General features: G+C 44.3%; 1 protein-coding gene across 2 annotated transcripts in view; it reads right to left on the bottom strand.

Annotated features, from left to right (window-relative positions):
• Nucleotides 1-1067: 1067 nt before the first annotated feature.
• The window catches only part of CTDSP2 (CTD small phosphatase 2), a 56025-nt gene continuing 36364 nt past the window's right edge, over nt 1068-20728 (bottom strand). Inside the window, exons 2-8 of one of the 2 annotated variants that reach the window (XM_020784523.3) lie at nt 13844-13992; nt 12642-12680; nt 10613-10714; nt 8967-9023; nt 7349-7441; nt 6157-6342; nt 1068-4809 (exon numbers count right to left, since the gene is read on the bottom strand). In XM_020784523.3, coding sequence (XP_020640182.1) covers nt 4684-4809; nt 6157-6342; nt 7349-7441; nt 8967-9023; nt 10613-10714; nt 12642-12680; nt 13844-13992 — 752 coding nt within the window. In that variant the 3' untranslated portion in view covers nt 1068-4683. The remainder of the gene's footprint in view (nt 4810-6156; nt 6343-7348; nt 7442-8966; nt 9024-10612; nt 10715-12641; nt 12681-13843; nt 13993-20728) is intronic. The other variant, XM_020784524.3, reaches the window with a different exon arrangement.

Raw genomic sequence — 20728 nt, 5'->3', positions numbered from 1 at the left:
GCGTGTAATTAACCAATTCCAGTGCTAATGTGCCTTCAAGGCTCTTAATGTTATTTATTGCATCCTTTAATTCTAAATTATTTTCAGGGATTAAAAATGTACTACTCAGGCTTCACCCCCCCCTTCTCTCCTCTTTACCCGAAGTATCCTATTGGGGACCTACAGCCAGTTGCCAGTAAATCAAGGGAACCATGAGTTGAACATGTTTGGAAACTACTTCCATTTTAGACCATCCTGACAGCTGTGATTGGCGTTGTCAACAAATAGTCTGCCCCACTTGTCCTGGCAATATAGTTTATTTTGGTCACTTCTGTATTTCTATTATATGTGCATAGTAGGATAGGCTCCATTGATTAATTTTTCTTCTAGTGACAGGGTTTCACTTGATCAAGCACTTGCTTACCAATCATAAAAACTGACGGATTAATGACCAAATCAAGCCAAGAAGATATTCATGTCTGCAGTTCTCCTCAGTGACATCCCAAGCTCCCTCTAAAATAACTTACAGTGGTGCCTCGCAAGATGATGTTAATTCGTTCGGTGAAAAACGTCGTCTTGTGAAAACATCATCTTGTGAAATGCGGTTCCCCACTGGAATGCATTGAAATCTATTTAATGCGTTCCAATGGGGAAAAAATCGTCTTGAGAAAATCTTCCATAGAAAACATTGTCTTGTGAAACGCGGTTCCCCATTGGAATGCATTGAAATCTATTTAATGCGTTCCAATGGGGAAAAATTGTCATCTTGCGAAAATCATCCATAGAAAACATCGTCTCGCGAAGCGCCACAGCGATCGCAAAAACCAATTGTCTTGCAGATTAATCGTCCCGTGAGGCAATCATCTTGCGAGGCACCACTGTATTTCCATACACAAGTCTTGGTTGACCCTGATGTCGATCATGTTCGAACAAGTAGGCAGGAGTTGTGAACTGTGTGTCTCTTCACTGCAAGGGGAGACATTTTATTGCATAGACAACAATGACTTTTGCTCAGTTACAAAAGTCTCTGTCCTGCATTCAGAGCCCAGTCCACTCTCCAAAAATCTAATGAGGCCAAAAGACAGCTATTCCGTTCACTCGCTTTTTTTATTCCTTTAATTGCAGTTAATACAAAGATTTCAAAAATAGAACAAGATCGAAACGGCAACAATGCCGGCTTCAAGTTTTGGGATTTGTTTTTTTTTTTCCTATTAAAACAAAATTGAAACAAAGACAGAAAAACCCAGCACGTGCAGACATGTGACAAAGGCAACCAATGTTTTACAATTCATGGGGAGGGGGGATGAGAGAAAGGGGGAAAACAAGGCTCTCATTACTTGAAAAATATGAGCCACCACTCCCTACATGAAAGGGAAGCAGAACGGAACTTAATGCAAGAGGCACAAAAAAGTCTCTCTGGATAATGATTTTAATGTAAGAGGTATGTAGGGCACCCCAAAAAGGCATAACCTGGTTAAGAGCAAGGATTGCCTCTTGGCTGGCATTTTAAACTCACCGTCAGTTGGGTTTGATCAAGGCACAATCCCAACATTGGCAAAGGGACCCAGGTATCATTTATGGCTAGTAAACAAGAATTAGCTAAGTCTGACCTCAGAGTGGAGTGTGCATTCCTGGGCAATATAGCAGATATTCTATGAAAGGGAGTTCACCTAACCAATTTCCTTACTATCCCTCACCAGAATGGAATTATCTCATTCAACGGAGTCCAGTTCCACATTACTTTGAACAAATTTCCATGGTGTGTTAAAACCGGGGAGCATATGTGCTGGGCTCCTTCAAGCGAAATGAGATTGATCTCTGACTCTTCCCTTAGTCCCAACTTTTGAGCTAAAGAGAAATTCTGGAATAACTGTGTGTAGAGCACATTTTTTGCCAGCCTCGAGAAAGTGTAGAAAAAAGGAGTGTCATTGTTACTTTAAAAAATGTTTTCCCATTAGGTGGAGGATTCTGAAATGGAGAACAGCTGAGTAACTAGGAGCAATTATACTGAGACTGACCAACTTCACAAGGCTGTTGGGATGACACAACATGGAGAAAAGTGCTCTCTACACAGTCTTCAGCGTGTTGGAAAAAAAGTGGGATATAAATGTAACAAATCAATGTAAAAAAATGGAGCTAGTTTCATTTTGAAGAAAGGACCTAGAAAGCTGCTGGCATAATCTGTGAGGGTGGGTGGTGGGTGATTTCTCAGTGGATAAAAGCCAAAGACAAAGCGGTCTTCCTTCCAGGAAGGAGAAACAAAGAGGTTTTGGTTTTTTTTCTAGCCTCCATTAACTTTGCAACATTTAAGGCTCTGGTTGCTTTTTGTGCTGGAGAGAAACAACAGCTGTATGGAAAAAACATCCCAACTCTCCTCTCTACAAAGCTGAAGATCTGCTCTCTGCCACTACAGAGGTGTAGACCCTCAGCAGCTGAGGCAAAGAGGGCTCCTATGGGAAGGGAGGGCAATGAGGAGAGAAGCAGATACCTCTGGAGTATCTGGTTGAAGCCTAGTCCACAAAGACACACAAGACAATGATTCACTCGGGTCAACTATTACCTCTCCGACACACTTCAAAGAATGGCGGCATTTCAACCCACACTTCAGTCTGGTTCAGAGCTGCCCATTCACCCAACCAACAGCAAGGCTTGGAAACTTTGGTCCTTTGGGGGCTTCCCACACCTGAGATGATGAGATGACCGAAAACTCACACCCTGAATCCAGGGTCACGGCAGTAGCACCAGAAATAAAAATGCCAAAAGAGCATTTTGAAGAGTCTCTCTATCCCTCCCAACTCTAACAGAAAAAAAACATGAAGTCACTTCACTGGTTAGGGGAAGGAAAGGGAGAAAAGAAAGGTGGCTTCGTTAATTCCCTTTGATTGTGCCCCAACGGGGGCTGGGTGAGCACTTGTTCACAGCATGTTCAGACACAACGAGGAAGGCCAGCGTACCAGACTGCTCAGGAGGGGGAAAGGAAGTGGCCGAGGAGGAGGGGGAGGGAAAAAACAATGGCTGTTACAGCTCCATGAAATAGAAAAAGCAACAAAACCCTCGGTCTAAGTTTTGGTTTCTCAGAGCTGGCTGAAGCCACCTGATATGATGATGGATGTAGGCTGGCCCAGAGACTGCACCGAGGGTGGGCGCACAGTCCCTGGTGGTCATAAGCAGCTGGCAGGGTACAGAAGAGTGAAGGCAGGACTAAGGAGACCCCTTTGTTACACAAGAACACAAGTCAATGGACAAGGAGCAGGCCATGTGTGCATGTGTGGAGCACCCTCTTTCTCCTCCTAGTCTGTTAGTCTACCATACCTTGAGGCCACCTGCAGGGCCAGGCTTTCAAGTTATGACGTTATGAGGGCCTAGTATGAGCCCCGAGTGGAAAACCAAGTTATGTCTTGGGTGGCCTGGATACCCTCAAAGGCAGTGAAGACAGGGAGGTGGGCAACCGTCACATCCTTTTGAAAAAAGGTGGAAAAATCAATAGTCCTAAGGCTTCCCTATAAATGTGGCTTCCCAACTGGCTAAAAAAGTAAAGCAAAAGTTTTCCTTCCCCATCCCCCCAAAAAGAATATTAGGCCTGAGTGGAGAAATACAGAAACATCTGCAATGCTGGTCTTAAACCAATATGGAGTCTTGAAGTTTGGATGGGCTGGCTGACCTAGTCCTTGCCTACAGTATGTCACATATATTAGGTGCGGGGGGGGGGTGCGGGTCTGCTAGGGCATGTTTCCCTTTGAGCCATATAGTTCACCTACAGGCACATTCTAGTCACAAGACAGGGCATGAAAGGATGTTAACGGCTTCCCAAAAGCCAACAGGAAAAACAAGCATGAAAGACCTTTGAAAGCATAGGCTGGATTGCTCTAATGGGGAAATGCTAAAGGCAGGAGAACACAGGAGGCCTCACAAAATGGAGTGCTTTTATCTCTTTCTAGCCAGGTGTTGTTATCGTTCTGTGTCAAAGGCAAAGAAGAGCCTCTTCTACCAAAAAAAAAGTCCCTGGTCTTTTGAACAGTTTAAGGACAGGGTCTCACTTCAAGACACTTGTGAAAAGACACGTAGGAACACATGAGCCAAGCGGAGGTACTTTTGAGTGAATCCCTGTCCTCCCTTCAGAACCCAGCCCAAACCTGCTAGGTCCCATGGCCATCCAAAAAAAAAGGGGGGTGGGAATGGGAAGCATATGTCGTGGTGATGATTGTTTTTTCCCCCTCATTCAACTTCTTCTGAATTCCGCCAAATCATTTGGCATTGCTTTAGGTTGCAAAAAGGAGGGAGGCAGCGTGAACTGCCAAGACAGGACCCAGAGGGCTAATTTCCCTGCAGCAAATGGAAGCGGCTGGAGGAAACAGGCCTGTGGGGAAATGGTGCTGCCCTCTTCATGCCACCTGGGTCCCTGTAGTGCATAGGTACGAGCGCTATTGGGGATGGGGTGTCTGTTCTTGGATGTCCCTGCATTTGGCAGAAAAGCCAGAGGATCTGGCATCCAGCCACATACCCTGCTTGTAAACTGCTCTGGCACTGCCCAGTGGCGGGGCAGCGGGTGGGGGGCCAGGCAGGTTATTGCCTCCAAAGTGCTTGCATCTGCCTAGGAGTAAGGTTGGAAGGAACAACTGAACTGTTCCTCTCCCTTCCTCTTGGCCAATACTGAAGGCACTGAGTGAAAAAGTTCCCGTGTAGGCATAGTGCTAGGAGGACCCTTTAGGGCGCCCTCAGCTGACCAAGGCTGGTATAAACATCCTCTGCTTCGCTCAGCTCCTCAAAGATCGGAATCAGGTTCAGCAGCTCGGTATCTGCCATGTCGTCAAACCAAGATTGGACAGGTACCTGCAGGGAGGATAGAAGGACAAAAGGAAGTCAATCAGAAGCCCCCGGGGAGGCATGCAGATGCGAAACGAGGACGGAACACTTTAAGCTAGGGACTTGCGTGTGAATTGAAAACCACTGCAGTCAGAGCTGGCCCAGGGCATTTCTCTGCCTGAGGCGCATGAGCAAATCATGGCCCCTTCCCACGATTCAAAGGACTTAGTACCATAGACTAATCAAGTTACTTTGACACCTGAGCCGGGAAAAACGTGTCTGTTCTGCTTCCTTGCAGTAAAATTACCTCCTTAACAAATAACAAGCAATTTCATGCTCACAATGTTATGTCTGAGGTTAAGAACAGTACTAGCCCTAGTTGTACAAATGTCTTGACTTTGTGATGTACCACCCCCCCAACACACACCTTAAAAATACTGTAATACGAGACAGATTGGCCCTCATACATCCACTAGAAAGCAACCTGGGTGTCTAAAGGAGCTGTTGGGAAATGAATGTTTCCAGGAATATAGCCAAAAGAGAGTCCGAATACCAGATTTCATTTTCAAACCCAATGTGCAACATCTAAATTGTAGAGTGTATTAGCAAAGATTCAGTTTGTTAAGTACTTATTATTTCAATTGCCACCACTAAGTCCCATCACTATTTTATAAGTATAGCTTTAGTCACCCCAACCCCGAAGAGATACACTCTACCTGGAAAGATTAGAGAAGTCTTTCGAAACTAAAGAAGGAGCTTGAGAGGACTGAGAACTATATGGGCCTGAAGTTGTGAGAAGAAGAGAAGGTACAGCCGAGGTGGAAATGCACGTGGTTCTCCAGATGCTGGGAGTGCAATGCAGCCCTAGCCAGCTAATGGGAAGAAATCACAGCATCTGCCAGTTCAGCAACAGCTGGAGAGTCCCACGTTTACCACCCATGTAGCACATTCTTCCTAGGAGCCTATCACTTATTAGAAGACCCATGGTCTGTTGGCACAAGGAGAAAACATTTCTTTTTCTAAGGTGACTACCTGGCACATGCTTTCAAGAAAGTGCCAGTCACCTGTTGTTGTTCCCAATCTCTCACTAAAGCTAGGTGAAAAAGGCTTTTCTATCTTCCAAAGGTTAAAATCTTTATGATTTTTTAAAAAAAGGCTCCCCTCCCCTCTCCTTTGAGGTTGCTTCTTTTTAAGATTATAAGCCAGAGGGCAGGGACTGTCTTGTCTTCTTCACTAATATATAAAGCATTCTGTGATTCTTTCCAGCAACACAGCAAGGCCTAAATACAGACATAAATACAGCTCAACTGTTAGGTACATCAACAGATAAATCCATCTCCCAAATCACTTGTAGAGCCCCAAAGTAATGCTCACCGCATTCTCCGGATGGAAGATGTAGGAGGCAGGAGAATTGTCCAGGATCAGGGTTTTCCGCAAATCACGACCCAAGCGACTGAGATCCTTAACGTAACAGCCTTGGTGGAACACACATGACTCCCGGAAGAGACGGGCTCGGAAGACACCACACTTATCCAGCAGGTCAGTAACTGGGTCAGCATACTGGACCGAATGACATATGATAGTATTATGCAAGGCTATTAAATTAGGCTTCAGCATACAAGCCCCCCCCCCCAATCTAATGAGGAAAATCAGAAAACCAAGTCTATGAATTATAGCCATCCATGGCTATATCCTACCAACGTATACATCTGCCGTAGACTCTACTACTATCCTCTTCAAACAAAGTTGGGAGATTTTATAGATATGGAAAGAAAGCTGAAAAGGGGCTAATGATTTCTTACAGTCAAGTGGGCAATGGCCAGGTTCACAAGTCTGCATGTAACCCCTTAGCTGTTTTTACAGGTCAATACCACTCTATAACATGGCTGCCACAGCCAGCAAAAGTAAATCTCTGAAATTCAGCAGCAGGACAAAACCCAGTTTTTGTCCTCTCCTTCTAGAAAGGATACATCTCCTTCTAGAGATGTTTCGCTCAGCAGTCTCCAAGTGTATCTGGGTGGAGCAGGGCAAAGCAAGCAATACTTCTGCATTTTACTTCACCCTAGTGAACCACCACAATTGGCAATCGGAAGCTTGGTGGATGTCATCAGATTCCAGCAGAAGCTGCTGAACTGCATGGATCCAACCGGGGGAGAGGGAAATAAAACATAGCTGCCAAGTTGCACTTTGCTATCTCACTTTCTCAGGAACCAAACCAGGCTTGGGCAGAACGCCTAGCAGACAGGTGATGGGAATTTTAGTTTTCTGCATGGTTCCTTCGCTCCTTTTCGTGGCCGGGAAAAGCAAAATAAGCTGTACAACAGCAGCAAATTTAAGTAAAAATATTTTGCTTAATTTAATCCTCAAACAACATCTGGCATTTCTCGGTGTTGAACGCTACCTTCTTTTTCATGCATGAAGAGCACCTAGACTGAAAAGATCTAGCAATCCCTAAGAGCTTAAAGTTAGTCTGAAACAACCCTTTATTTGCCTCCGACATTGTGAGTGACCAGAAGACCTCCTCCCTCCCCACCCTTGAGTCCATGGCCAACCTTCTCCTTCTCACCTTAGCCAGGCTGGCAGTGAAGAGGACACACTCAAACAGTTCCCCCATCCGCCTCAGGAACTCATCTACAAACGGCCTCTTCAGCACATACACCTGCGGGGTGAGCAGCAGAGGTGAGGAAGAATCCGGCAGAGAAGCTTGACTCGTACTGAGAACCCAACTTATAGTCGGGCTGAATTGGCTGCTCAAGCAAACAACTAGACTCAGGCACTGACAAGGGAGCGGCCAGGACAGGGAAAGGGGATGCTTCCCCTGGCCCATTGTTTTTCTCCCATTAACCCTCTGGCCAGGCTGCTTTCCCTTAACCAAGCCGTAAGGGCTTCCTTTGTGCCTCCGATTGGGCTGGAGTGTGAGGTCAGCAATTCTGGCCTGCATTGGTATTATTATTATTACAGCAGCTTTGAGGAGACAACCCATGGCTTTGGAGAACTCCAACTCCCATCATCTCCCAGGAGGACAGTAAAACGGTCAGATCTGACTGGAGTTTCAGTTACGCACCCCCTCTGGAGGGCTGTGGTTTCTCCACCTCAGTGGAAGAGACATCTGAATATTATAAATAGAAGGATGTACAAAGACATCAACAGGAAGCTGGAGGCCTATATTTGTGAATGGAGCATGTTACCCCAGCTAACAGCTCAGGATAAATGGCAGAATTTTATTCATTTGGAGAAATACTACTCTATACACCGAGTAAATATGGTACCACCAGACTCGGATGTGTGGGGGAATCCAAGCAATGATTTCAGAATCTATTCTGTATCACTTGTGAAGGAGACTCAAAAGGGAAGAAAGGAGGGATAGGTTGCTGAGTAATCAGATTGTGGGTCCTATTGGACTTAATCCTTTTTTGGGGGGCGGGGGGGCCTCAGTATTCCACTTTCCATTGCCGTTAGCTATCCATTCCAGAGGACTAGACACATGGGTAGGGTTTTTATGATGGAGAAAGCTGTACCAAATAGCTGCTTCCTGAGAATTTAAGATGGCAGCCCCTTCAGGACCAGCATTTTGAACATTAAAGTAAATGTTTCTGTTGTTTGGCCTTTTACACAGCTTTCTCACCACAGCCATGGTTCTTTTTAGCCGGAGTGAAGAGAAATATGACAAGGCCCAATAGAAGAATAATGCCCTGTGTGACAGTGAAAGAAACGGCTCCCCTTTAGAGCAGCTTAATGAATCCTAAAGCATTTTAAAGGCAGCAGATCCAGAGCAGCCACAGGCATCCCACAAACAAGGCAGCCGAGCCAAACAATTCAGTGGACTTCGACATTCCTCGGAGATCTCCACTATCTTCTTCCTTTGGGCTGCATTTCTGTCTTCGGAGGCTCCTGCTGGCCGTCCAATTGCTCCATGTTCCCTCCATGACAAGGGGCCACCTCCTGAAACAAGTAATCAAGAATAGGCCGCGCTGACTAGTAACAGCCTATCCTGGATTACTTGAACCAGGCCGAAGCCTTCACAGAGTGGTCTTCTTTCCCTTCTTTGCAGAGAGCTCAACAGAAGATGTCCTCTTGGGACACAAAGAAGGCCAAATCAACCATTTTCACAATAGGTGCCGAGGAGACCTCCTAACCTGCAAGTCAGCAAATAAGAACTCCTGCGGTAAGAACAACAGGCTTACCTGATGGGTTGTCCCCTCTATTTCAACAGGCACTATGAAGTCAGCATTGTTGATGGGCTGAAAAAAGTTATAAAATTGACCAGTTACATTTCAGAAGCATTTTTCTATGCCATTTTAATCTATTTCCCCCAAATGCTAACTTCTGCAATTGCAAAATCTGCCCCCTACGTTTCTTCAGAATCTATGTGCCTGTATGTACTAATGCATATATTGGGGTTTTCTTCTCTTTCTATAGCCTGGAGGCAGGCAGTGCATCATGGCCTCTCCCAATTTGAAGAGACCCTTGTTCAGCAGGCCAAGGCCAAGAGGTAGTCCTGAAACCAGCAAGGTCAGGGAGCTGGACAGGAGACAAATTGTATTTGTCTTCAGTGTGGAAGGGACTGTCACTCTTGAAGTGGCCTTCTGAGCCACACTAGATGCTGTTCCAAGACCTCAATTCAGAGCATGTTACCATAGTCTCTCGAGACTGAAGGATGCCTACAGTTGATGAAGAACTGTTTCTACAGCAGAACCATATATTTGGTCCAATTTTTAAATGACAACAAATAAATCTAACCAGTGAAACAGTGATTTATTTAAGCAACCCAGGTGTTCTTAGACTGTAATTCCCAGAAACCCTGGCCAGCACAGTGGGTGGTGAAGACTTTTGGGAACACCTGGCTTACCTGAGGTTGTGAGCCACTGAGTAGAGAAATAAACATTTAGTCACTCATACTCTGGGATACAGCTTTCAAAACCACACAGCTATCACGGCCTCTGGTTCTGAAAGCAGTAGGCCACCAAAAAGTCACAATTCCCAACTCTGCTCTTGCTTCTCTTTCCTATTCAAATTGCTTACTCTTTCTTGACATTTGCTGTTCAAATACAGTGAGACAAAAACACTACACCCACCATTTCTTCTAGTGGCAGAAACTGTACAAAGTGAGCAGGATGGAGCTGAGTAAGCCTCAGAACCATCTTTCAAGTACAGAAGATTTCGTGTAAAAACAGAAATGGAAAAAGCCACAAAGAAACAGGCCACTTTATTCAGCCACCAAAGTAAACACAACACACCCTCTTTGTATCTTTGACAAAATAAACAGGCAGACCATGCCTCCCCTTGGTCTCACTCTGTCATTTCACAAGATCTGATCCAACACCTCTGTCACCATTTAAAGCTCCAGGTGGGATCCAGTTAAGAATCCCTGCTGATGGAAGGCATCCATCAGCAAAGTGGGACAATTTTAACTATTTCTTCTTTGCCCTGCAGCCCATCTTACACCGGGGGGGGGGAGAGTGAGAGAGTGAGAGAACCTTAGATCTGTCTTGGAGTATATACCAACACTGAAAAATATCCATTTCAAATTTGAGTTGCCTAAGATTGCTCCAGGGGAAAAAGGAAGTCAGAGAAAAATCTCCATGATCTACTGATGGATGCTTTCCATCGATGGAAGAACACCAGTTGGATATCATCCTTCATTTCCTTAAAGATCCAGGGCTTGTCACAGAATGTGGATTTAATGCCTTAGAAAGCTAGTTCTGAGGGAAGGCACAGCATCGCCACGTTTCCCCCAACCAGCCTGCATGCTGTGCATCCATGGCTGACGTGTCCTGCCCCTCCACTCCCTGTCACCAAATAAAATACAGAGCATCCCCTCTTGCTTCACCTTGAAGGAGCTGTGCACTAAGGTCTCATCCAGATCAATCACCACACAGATTCGGCCCTGGTCTTGCTGAGTCACCTCAGGGAGAAGGCACGTCCCAGGAATCTAGAAGAAGACAACAGGCAGACTTAGCTACCAATGCACCATGAACTGCACTGCTAGAACCTTATGAGATAAGCTTCAAGTGCCAAGGAAACACAGCACTCTATCCTTCACAATGGGCTTACTTTTAGTAAGTCAACTATTGTGTGCAGACAAGGACAGCACAGGTAAAATGACCAAGAACAGAAAACCTGTCTACATGTCCATCCACAAGGCCTAAGAATCCAGTCCTTATGGATCTTTCCCTCCACAATAGGAGATGAATGAGCTGGATCCTGGGAGGATTCCTGTATCTTTGAAAATGGCACAAAAGTTGTACAACTTCCATGGGAAAAAATGTTCATTATAAATCTAGGATTGGTGCAGGTCTTGTGGTGTGGGGTTTTTGGGCTGGCAAATAAGGTTTAACTGTAATTTAGAGGGGTTGATTTTAAATAGTAATCGCTTATCGTTTATAATGCAGGGCCGCAACTATATGGAAATGTTATTTTAAACCTGACTTGATTCCAGTATTGTAGCACCTGCTAATAACAGTATTTGTGTGTTGTCGAGTTCCATCTGACTTATGGCAATCCTTCTCAGGGCTTTCTAGGTAGAGAGGACTCAGAAATGGTTTGTCATTCCCTTATTCCAGGGGCACCCTGGGACTGTACAACTTGCCCACAGCTACACAGGCTGGCTCTTCTGGGATGCACAGTGGGGAATTGAACTCCCAACATTTGGCTCTGCAGTAGAAACCTAATTCACTGAGCTATCCAACGCTAACCATTTAAAAGGCGTCTGTGCTAGCATCCATCACAAAGTCTTGTGGCAGGACATTCTAAGATCAAGGTGGGCACCTGCCTTCCTTTAACGCTTTTTCAACTTTGAATTGTACTGCTGACATACTGCATTTCACTGTACTTTATTGCATACTAGATTTTATTGGAGTTGTGCTATTATTATCAATTGTCTCTTGCACCATTTGATGGTAATGCATGTCAGAACTTTAACAGATGGAAAGATAAAAAAACAGGGGATAGCAAACATTGTTCTGGGATTCCCATATCACACTGCTATGCTTAACAAATTCCTCAGTACAAACTCTCTTTCCATTTGTACATAGTAAAAACCCTAATGCTGAGCCTTTGTTGTTGTTTAGTCGTTTAGTCGTGTCCGAGTCTTCGTGGTCCCATGGACCAGAGCACGCCAGGCCCTCCTGTCTTCAATGCTGAGCCTTTACTGCCTCCATTTCTCCCTGTAAGTCTTCCTTCCACATGCCTAATTTCAACCGTTAGTCTCAACTCATGTAGGCCCACTAAATCAACAGAAATTAACCTACCTTCTATTGATTCAGACGGTCTACTTCCACTGGGACTAAGCGTTAGATATAGGCCAGAGATTGCTCCTGTACAAACACTGAAGATCAACGTCAGCTGAACAGACATTTCTGATACAGAAGGGAAATTGGTGGGTACCACAGATAAAAATATGTAGAAGGCAAGATGCCTTACTGTATATGAACATTTTCCAGTATGGACATCCAACAGACATGGATGTTGACATGGGCTATCATGTAGCTGACGTCTGGTGGTCACTAGTCATAAAAGAGAGATTAAAGGAAGTGGGGTAGTGCTCTGAGTTCAAGATAATGTATTTGCAAAGATTGAATTATTTGTGCAAACATCCTCCACAACCAGGGTGGGGATCTACTTGCAGAAATCCTTGTCTATTTTTCATGGCAACAAAAGACCATGACAATATCATGTAATATAGACAAAATAATCAAATAATGAGCACATATGATTCTGCTTGTTCTGGTGGAAGGATACAAATGTAAGTTGGCCTCAGTGGAGAATGGTATATGCACAAACATGCAGACAGAAGGTAAACACAGACCCGGCTAAATATGAAGACACAGATCTTCCTCAGTTTCAGAGGAAAAACATACCTGATAAAACTGGTATTGAAGACACTGCAACAGATCAGACTAAAAGGGGGAAAAAAGAGGAAAGCAAAGATGTAGACATTATGAAAAAGATGATACTGTAATACTGCCAATCAGGGAACTCAGTGAATCTCTGGATGTACCCACCAAATTTTGAGGAACAGAATTCTAGGGGCTGTTTCACACATTACACATTTTCTGTCCAAAGAGTACTACTGTGTACAAAGAATGGCGAGTGCAAATGACCATGTTCAGGTACATAGAGGCTGCACTGGGTTTGGGATGCAATGGAGAGAAGTGGGGATGGTACATAACGTTAGAGAGGTTCCCTGGTGCAGCTCTGCATAGGAGCTCTGTGCCTACCTACTTTGGCACTGCAGGGAAGGGTGCTCTGTATGTGGCCACTTTTCTTTATTATACAATGTTAGGTCTATTTTCAACCTCCTCTCCCCTGGTCATGTCTTAAAAGATTAAGGGGTATACTTTTTGAGGGAAAGTGCTTGGCTAAATAGATGTGTTTAAAAGTTTGATGTATAAATCCCAACAATAGATGCAAAATATTTTCTTCTACTAACATATTCACATAGAAAAAAAGATAGGTTCTACAATGCCCTTTTATTTTGCCCTTTTATTGTATTCTAAATACAAAAGAGACCTTCGGGTAGTGTGGGCAGCATATAAGTTAAATAAATAAAATAAATAAATATGCAGATTGATCACAGCCACCCAGTTCAAATACAAACAGTGAAATATACAATATACATATCTTTATGCTCTAAACATGAGTTTTCTACTGCTTCCTCCTGTCCTGACAAAAAACAATAATGTGTGAAACAGCTCTAGAAGTTATATTCCTAATTTAAAGCACTATCAGTTTGCTGGACCATTTTTAATTGATTGAGAGAGGGCCAATTAAGTGGTTTTAAAAAAGGGACTGATGGAGGTTATTAGAAACAATCAGATCCACAAGGGGATTGGTTGTTTAATGTTAAGGGGGTTAGATGCAAGTGAGAGAAACATCACAAGCAAGAGGGAACACTTGATGCACACGGTAACAGACAATTTAGTGGCTGGAGGCCTCAGAATTTATATCTTATGGGTTACAAGTACAGGCTGATCGAACGGAGAAAGGATCTGCAGACCAGACACTCCGACTGTTCCAGGTCTCCCTGGTGATAATTCTCTGGACATCAGCAGTTGTTTACCTTGGCAATGGTGCTGGTCTCTTCCTTATGAGGACCATGCTCTCCACCCAAGGCTGGTTGCCGGACATCCTGCGCACGAAGGCAACAGAAAAGAGCCTTGAAGATATTCCGGCCACGAGGCTTCTTTGGGGAGGATTTGGACACGAAGACTGAAAAAGCAACAAAAACACAGGAAGGAAAATTTATTAAGAATTTGTTATACAGTACTCACACAAAGGAAGGGGGGAAGCCTGGAGTGAGATTTTATGTACCACACAGTAAGTGGAATCTAAGGCAACTGGGCTACAGCAATCTTTTCTGAGGCGCTGCAGGTAGCTGCTTAGGGCACAAGTTGGGGTATTTTTTTACAATTTATGCCCCTGGAGTTTTGCTCATTTAATATTTGATTATTACATGCTTTCACTTCTGTAAATCACCCGGAATAGTGCACGGCACAAATAGGGCAGTATATAAATTTAAGAAATGTAAACAAAACAATTTATTGTTTTTAAATTTTGTTATGCCGCCCAGAGTAGACTATCTGTCTAGATGGGCGGGGTATAAATCTAATACAATAAAATAAAAAACAAAGAAACAAACAAACACCTTCACAGATCCTTTCTGGAGCAAATGTTGGCTGATCAGGAAGTTGCACACAAATTCACCCTTTCCAAACCATAGGCATATAGGGACGTGCATATTCCATTTTTTAAAAAAAACACCAGCAGTGGGTAGATGAGAGCTAAGCAAGGCTGCTAAATTACTGGGGGAGTCAGTTGAAACTTGACCTTGTGGTATTTTTACTTCTAGTTATCACATTTGTTATGGAATAAACTTTTTTTGGGGGGGGGGTTTAAGGCAAATGTGTTTATGAACACATATGTTGACATGCCCCCCTCTACTATTGCCCCATCCGGACAAGGGGCTATCTTATACCATGTATAACACCCAGGGTCCAGCATTATCAGCAACTCTCAGGCAAACATCTTTCCTTTCATAGACCTTTCTGGTCATTAAACCAGGAGCCTCTTGGACTGTGGTTACAATTTACCAAAGTAAGCTCTCCAGAACTCTGTGTGCAATATTTGCACAATTTACTACAGCAAACTTTGTAAAGTGATGGTACAGAACAGAAAGCTATCTGCCACTACATTTGCCGAACTGAAAATGGCTGCCACCATAGGCTTTTGTTCATTGCTGGCATTCTCCAGAATGATCCCCTACCCTAGGGTGCATGTTCCTCAGGAACTGGCAGGGAGCAATATTATTAGGCAAGCTTCTGAAATCTAGATGAGAGATTTTAACCTGCTATTTCTTAATGAAAGCCAAGCAGTATATTCTGCCCACTGCACTTCTGGTGCTGCCACCTTCTCCTCTGCTCTAGGTCGAGCAGCTGGCAATAGGTCCTTTGAGCGGGCCAGCATAACCAACCAGCCTCATCTTGGGGGTTATCTGAAGGATTGTATCTCCCCATATGACTCCATTAGTCTTCTAAGATCTTCCAGGAAGGCCCTTCTCTCGGTCCCACCACCTTCCCTAGCTTGTTTGGTGAGGACATGAGAGAGGACCTTCTCAGTGGCTGCTCCCGAGGCTTTAGTTGGTCCTCTCCCTCTGGTCCTTCCATCCTCAGGCGAACCCCTTCCTCTTCAGGCAGACGTTTAAGCAGTAAGGTGTCTCAGGAATGCTGGTTCTTAACTTACAGATTTGTAAATTTTAAAAAATTGCTTTTAAGCTTGATTTTTAAAATATTACCATTTGTTTGTTTTTTAACTATGTTTTTATATAGCCCTTTTAAATTTGTTTTACCTGTTGTAAACTGCCAGGTCCCCTATGGGGAGAAAGGTGGCATATAAATAATATAAAGAAATGTAAATACATTATAGGTGTATTCATGTGCTACAGTGTGCCTTTTTATACTTTTTATTCATGGTGGGTTTGTTTTGTTTTTTTGGCTTAAGCCACAAATTGCTTGGCAGACAACCAAATAAACCAGGGATGGCCCTCCACATTTCTGACGTCTTCCTCACTCAACTCTTTTGTCAACTCTAATTTTACCCGGGTGGCTGGGGAAACAAACTACAATTTTAGGTACAGACACCACAGTAAGTCATGTTCTAAAGCAACAAGACAAAGTTTATAAACCAACAAGACTGAGCTCTGTGGCAAAGAAACAAACTAGGGCCCATTATCAGCAGTATGTTTGAACAGAACAAACCAGATCTAGACCGAGCATATCATGGCTTGTTGCGATGCCTGAACTCAGTCTGTATAGAAAGATCATGCTTGCCTGATCAGCATTTTGCAGGCAATGCTAGTCCTGAGAGAATAAGGTTACCAATGGCCACTAACATGTATCTTCCTCTAAGACTGGGCTGCCTGCTATCCTTGAGGAGATTAGTTTCAGTACCAAGACCTACCACAGAGGAGGCACAGTTTCAGAAAGTGCTTTGCAGCATCAAAAAGGGGTATTTATTGTTGTTGATGATGTTATTTGTTGTCAGATGGGGCCGAGTGTGAGATTCATAACAGACTGAAAGGGAACAGTTTTAAACACTCTTGTGAGCTTTGCTTCTCTCCCTGCCCTGACTGGTAGTACTCATTGTATAAAGCTGATAGTTTCATCAAATCTAGATCTCTAAGGCTGTCACACTGGACCTAATAATACATAATACAATCTATTACAGTGAAAGAATAAGTTTGTGCGGAAGAAACATACTCAGCTGATAGTTTCAATGGCTGTTAGCTTTTATCCAGAAGAGGTCATTTCTGGTTTAATGCCAAATAGCAGTCCATCTGAAATCCTGTTTGCTGAGACCTTCTTCTAGGTGCCCCCACCTTCAGAGCCAGGGTGGCATCCACAGCTCTGGATTTCCTCTCTTTACTTGCATCTAATGATAATGGCAATTATAATACATAACATTTTGTTCAAGTTTATGGGGCACTAAATGGGTATTTTATTTTTATTACTTGGATACTAAGTATGTTTCTTGTGTATTTCTTGATTATAAACTTATCCGTTCACTGTAAATCTGGCTTCCTTTAACTTGAGCCCACTGTTGTGTGTCCTGCACTCTGGGATGATGGAGAACAGATTCTGCCCCTTCTCTATCTGACTACCCTTCAAGTATTTGAAAAGGGCTATCATCTCTCCCCTCAGTCTTCTTTTCCCAAGGCTAAACAAGCCCAGTTCTTTCAATCTTTCCTCTTAAAGGCTTGGTTTCCAGCCCCCTGATCATCCTTGTTGCCCTTCTCTGAACTTGTTCCAATTTGTTGGCATCCTTCTTGAAGCGTGGTGTCCAGAACTGGACACAATACTCAAGGTGAGGCCTAACCAGTGCCAAAATGTAGAGGGGAACTAGTACTGCTTGTGATTTGGAAACTATATTTCTTTTAATGTGGCCTAAAATAGCATTTCCCTTTTATACAGCAACATTGTACTATTGGCCTAGATTCAACTTGTGAGCTACAACAATTCCAAGATCCTTCTCAGAACTGATATTACTGAGCCAAGTATCCCTCATCTTGTAAATGTGCATGTGAGTTATTTTTTGTAGAACTTTGTACGTACAGTATTCCTGTTAAATTTCTTTCTTTTGCTTTCAGCCCAGTATTTAAGCCTATCAAGATCTTTTTGAATTTTGTTTCTGTCTTCCAAGGTATGAGCTGTTGTGAGGAGAATAGCCGGTCCGATACCATGCCGGCTGGAGTGCCATCCTCCCCTACAGAGAAACAGGAGAGACCCTTAGATGCTCAGAAGGGAAAGCCCCAGATCAAGTGGAAAGGGACCACCCCTATGGGATAAAGAGGTGAGGCGGAACTAGAAGAGCAATAGAGAAACATCGGACAAGCCCACTGGCAGAGGTGGGAAAACCCACTGAGGAAGGGGTCAGGTTGAAGGACAATCTAGGGAAGACAGCGGGGGAGGTGAAACAAAAGTGAGAAAAGGCAGGAGTGGGAGGGAGGGAAGGAAGGAAGTTCAAAAAGCAACTTTTCCATGTTCTGTCTTGGGACTGCTTCTTTCTGTTTGCTTCCAACAATATAGCCTGAACCCAAAACTGCAGATATCAGGTGGGAAGACATTCAGAATCATGTAGATCAGTGGCTCCCAACCGTGGATAGCCCAAGTGTTCTTGGACGAAAACACCCAGAAATTTCCACCACCAGATACAATATTGCTGGCCAAGATTTCTGGGAGTTGCAGTTCAAGAACATCTGGGTTATTCAAGGTTGGGAAGCACTGATGTAGTAAAAGGGGTGGCTGTGTGGACTAAGGCACAAAAGCAGCCTTTGGTCTGGATGGGGGAGACACCTTGCTCCCATATTTTGGCAAAAGGTGCCCTTCCCTATCTCAGATGACAAGGTACACTACACAGTCATCCAGTGACTGAGTGGTCAATCCGCTAAAGTCCTGCTTTTGTCAGAGGCTTTGAGCAGGCTCAAGCTAGCGCACTAAAAACAGACACATACAAAAAATCCCACCATCTTGTGGGCTAGCGACTGTTTTGAAAAAGGACAGCTTCAATATCCACAAAACTCTTTTTCCCCCCCTAGACTCTGTGTGAGATGAACAGCTGGGCGGTTACAACATTCTGAAAATGAAGCCACGCCCTCCTTCCTTTCCTAGATCCATCGCCCATGAAGACGGCCAAACCATTTCCCTCCCTCTATTATTACATCGCATTCCACTCAAACTGCAGAGAAAGCAGCCTCTTTCGGAGAGCATGAAATCAACAGCAAAGCCAGGGCGAGGAAACTCTCCTGCCCATGTGTTGTAGTACTACCAAATGACCAGCAGGAGGCAATGCAGGTCAGTGAATGTCATGTTTTTCTGCCACCGCCAGGAAGAGAAGGTTAGAATTGGGTTAAATACAAAGACACACTCACCCCGCAGGGATCTGCCACTGCGGAGGAAGAGGGGGCCCAGAAGGGGGGGAGAGACACCGATTTGACATGCCTTTGGCAGAGGCCACTGCAGCCTATTCGATTTCACTGTGGACTGAACACTCGGAGAGGATAAACAGCAAAGATGATGAGGCACGAAACCAGAAGGCCTCTGATGAAAGGAAGCTGGGGAGTTATACAAGGCACCAGAGAACCTCCCAACCTTCACAGCAGGGGTTGGCACATGGCATATTTTCCGCAGCATTCACTTGGAAGGCTTTTTGCCATCTGTCCACCAAATTACCCTCGGGCACAGTAAAGGAACAGGGAACCCTGGCTGATCAGCAGCTCCTAGATGTGATAACTGGGGAGGGATTGTAACCAACCATATCTGACGGGAGAATGTGTCGCCCTGCAATGGTGAGCAAACTAGACCTGTGGGAGAACCTTAGGGCAAAAGGTGCACACTCTTCAAATGAAGGAGTCCTTGTCAAGGAGTTGGCAAAGCTGGGAATGAAAGTCGCCAGTAACCATAGTAATTATAAAATGCGGAAAGAAAGGAGGATGGGGGAGAGAGGGAGAGGTAAGGAAAAGCTAACACCATGATATTTACTAATACTTTGGAATAAGTAGCAATGCTTGATACCCAGAGTATTGTAGTGAGTAGATTGACGGACTAAGATTCAAGAATCCAAGGTTTGAATTCCAGCTCAACCACACAGAAGTTTGTGGGAGTGGGTGGAACTGATAAAACCATTCCTTAAATATCTTACTTGCATTGAAAGTCCTACTGGAGTTGCTATATGTTGGTTCCAACTTGACAGTACACAACAAAACACAAGTGTTCAAATACAGTGGACCCTCGACTTACAGATGGCTCGACTTACAGACTTTTCGAGTTACAGACTTCTCTGGCTGCAAAATTTAGGTTCAACTTACAGCCAGAGAATCGACCTAAAGACCAGGGGAAAAAAAAATGGAGCAAAAACGGAACAAAAACGGCCAGTTACGGGGTTACTGTATTTTTCGCTCCATAAGATGCACCTTTCCATAAGACGCACCAATTTTTTAGGAGAAGAAAACAGGAAAATATAATCTGTTTTCTTCGCTCCATAACACGCACAGACTTTCCACCGCTGTTTTGTGGGGAAAAAGTGTGTCTTATGATGCGAAAAATACGGTAATCGGTTTTCAATGCATTGTAGGTCAATGGAAACTTGACCTACAGACTTTTCAACCTGCAGCCACCGTTACAATACGGATTAATACCGTAAGTAGAGGGTCCACTGTACTCCCAAAGTATTATGAGGGGGAAGGGGAGTTGTTGAATCTTTGTATTTTTAAGTGATTAAAAAACAATTAAAAAGGACGGTGTCACAAATGAATAATTTTACGTTCGCCATCTACTAGAGATGGGCACACATTAATTTGGTCCACTTTGTTGTAATTTGTACATGCAGTAATACAGATGCCCCCCCACCGCCCAGCCAGCTGCCCCACTCACAATCCAGCACATGCTGCCCGCGTCCTCCTCGGGTGACTGTCCAGTCTGGGCAGAAGCTCGGGCTTGCCTTTTCTGCCTCCTCTAGCAGCTGACCACTCAACAGCTGCTCAGCAAGAATCTTTGCCCTGCCTTCTGGTCTGAGTGGTTGGCTGCTGGAGAAGGCGGGGAAAGGAAGCCCAAGCTCCTGTCAGGACAGGACAGCCACCCAAGGAGGAGGACCCAGGAGGTGCATGCTGGATTGCTGGTGAGGCAGTCAGCTGGGGGTGGGGGGACGGAACGCGTGGCACCTGTGGTGCCACATACATGAATTTCGACAAAGTAGGCCAAATTGATTCGTGGCCATCTCTATACGCTACCTATTACAGTTAGATTTTCACATTCTGGCACTTTGTTTTGAATAATACAACTGAATAAAGTTATAGTCCTTCTATACCATGATCCACTCCTGGCTACCCCAACTCTTTTTTCACTTCAGCAATAAAATTTGCAGGGGTGTGAGTCCACTTGTTTGCTTTTGACAA

Source organism: Pogona vitticeps, chromosome 2 (genome assembly GCF_051106095.1).
Source record: "Pogona vitticeps strain Pit_001003342236 chromosome 2, PviZW2.1, whole genome shotgun sequence".
NCBI lineage: Eukaryota > Metazoa > Chordata > Lepidosauria > Squamata > Agamidae > Pogona > Pogona vitticeps.
The sequence above is the reverse complement of the archived record's forward strand: the minus strand, read 5'-3'. Positions and strand labels throughout refer to the sequence as shown.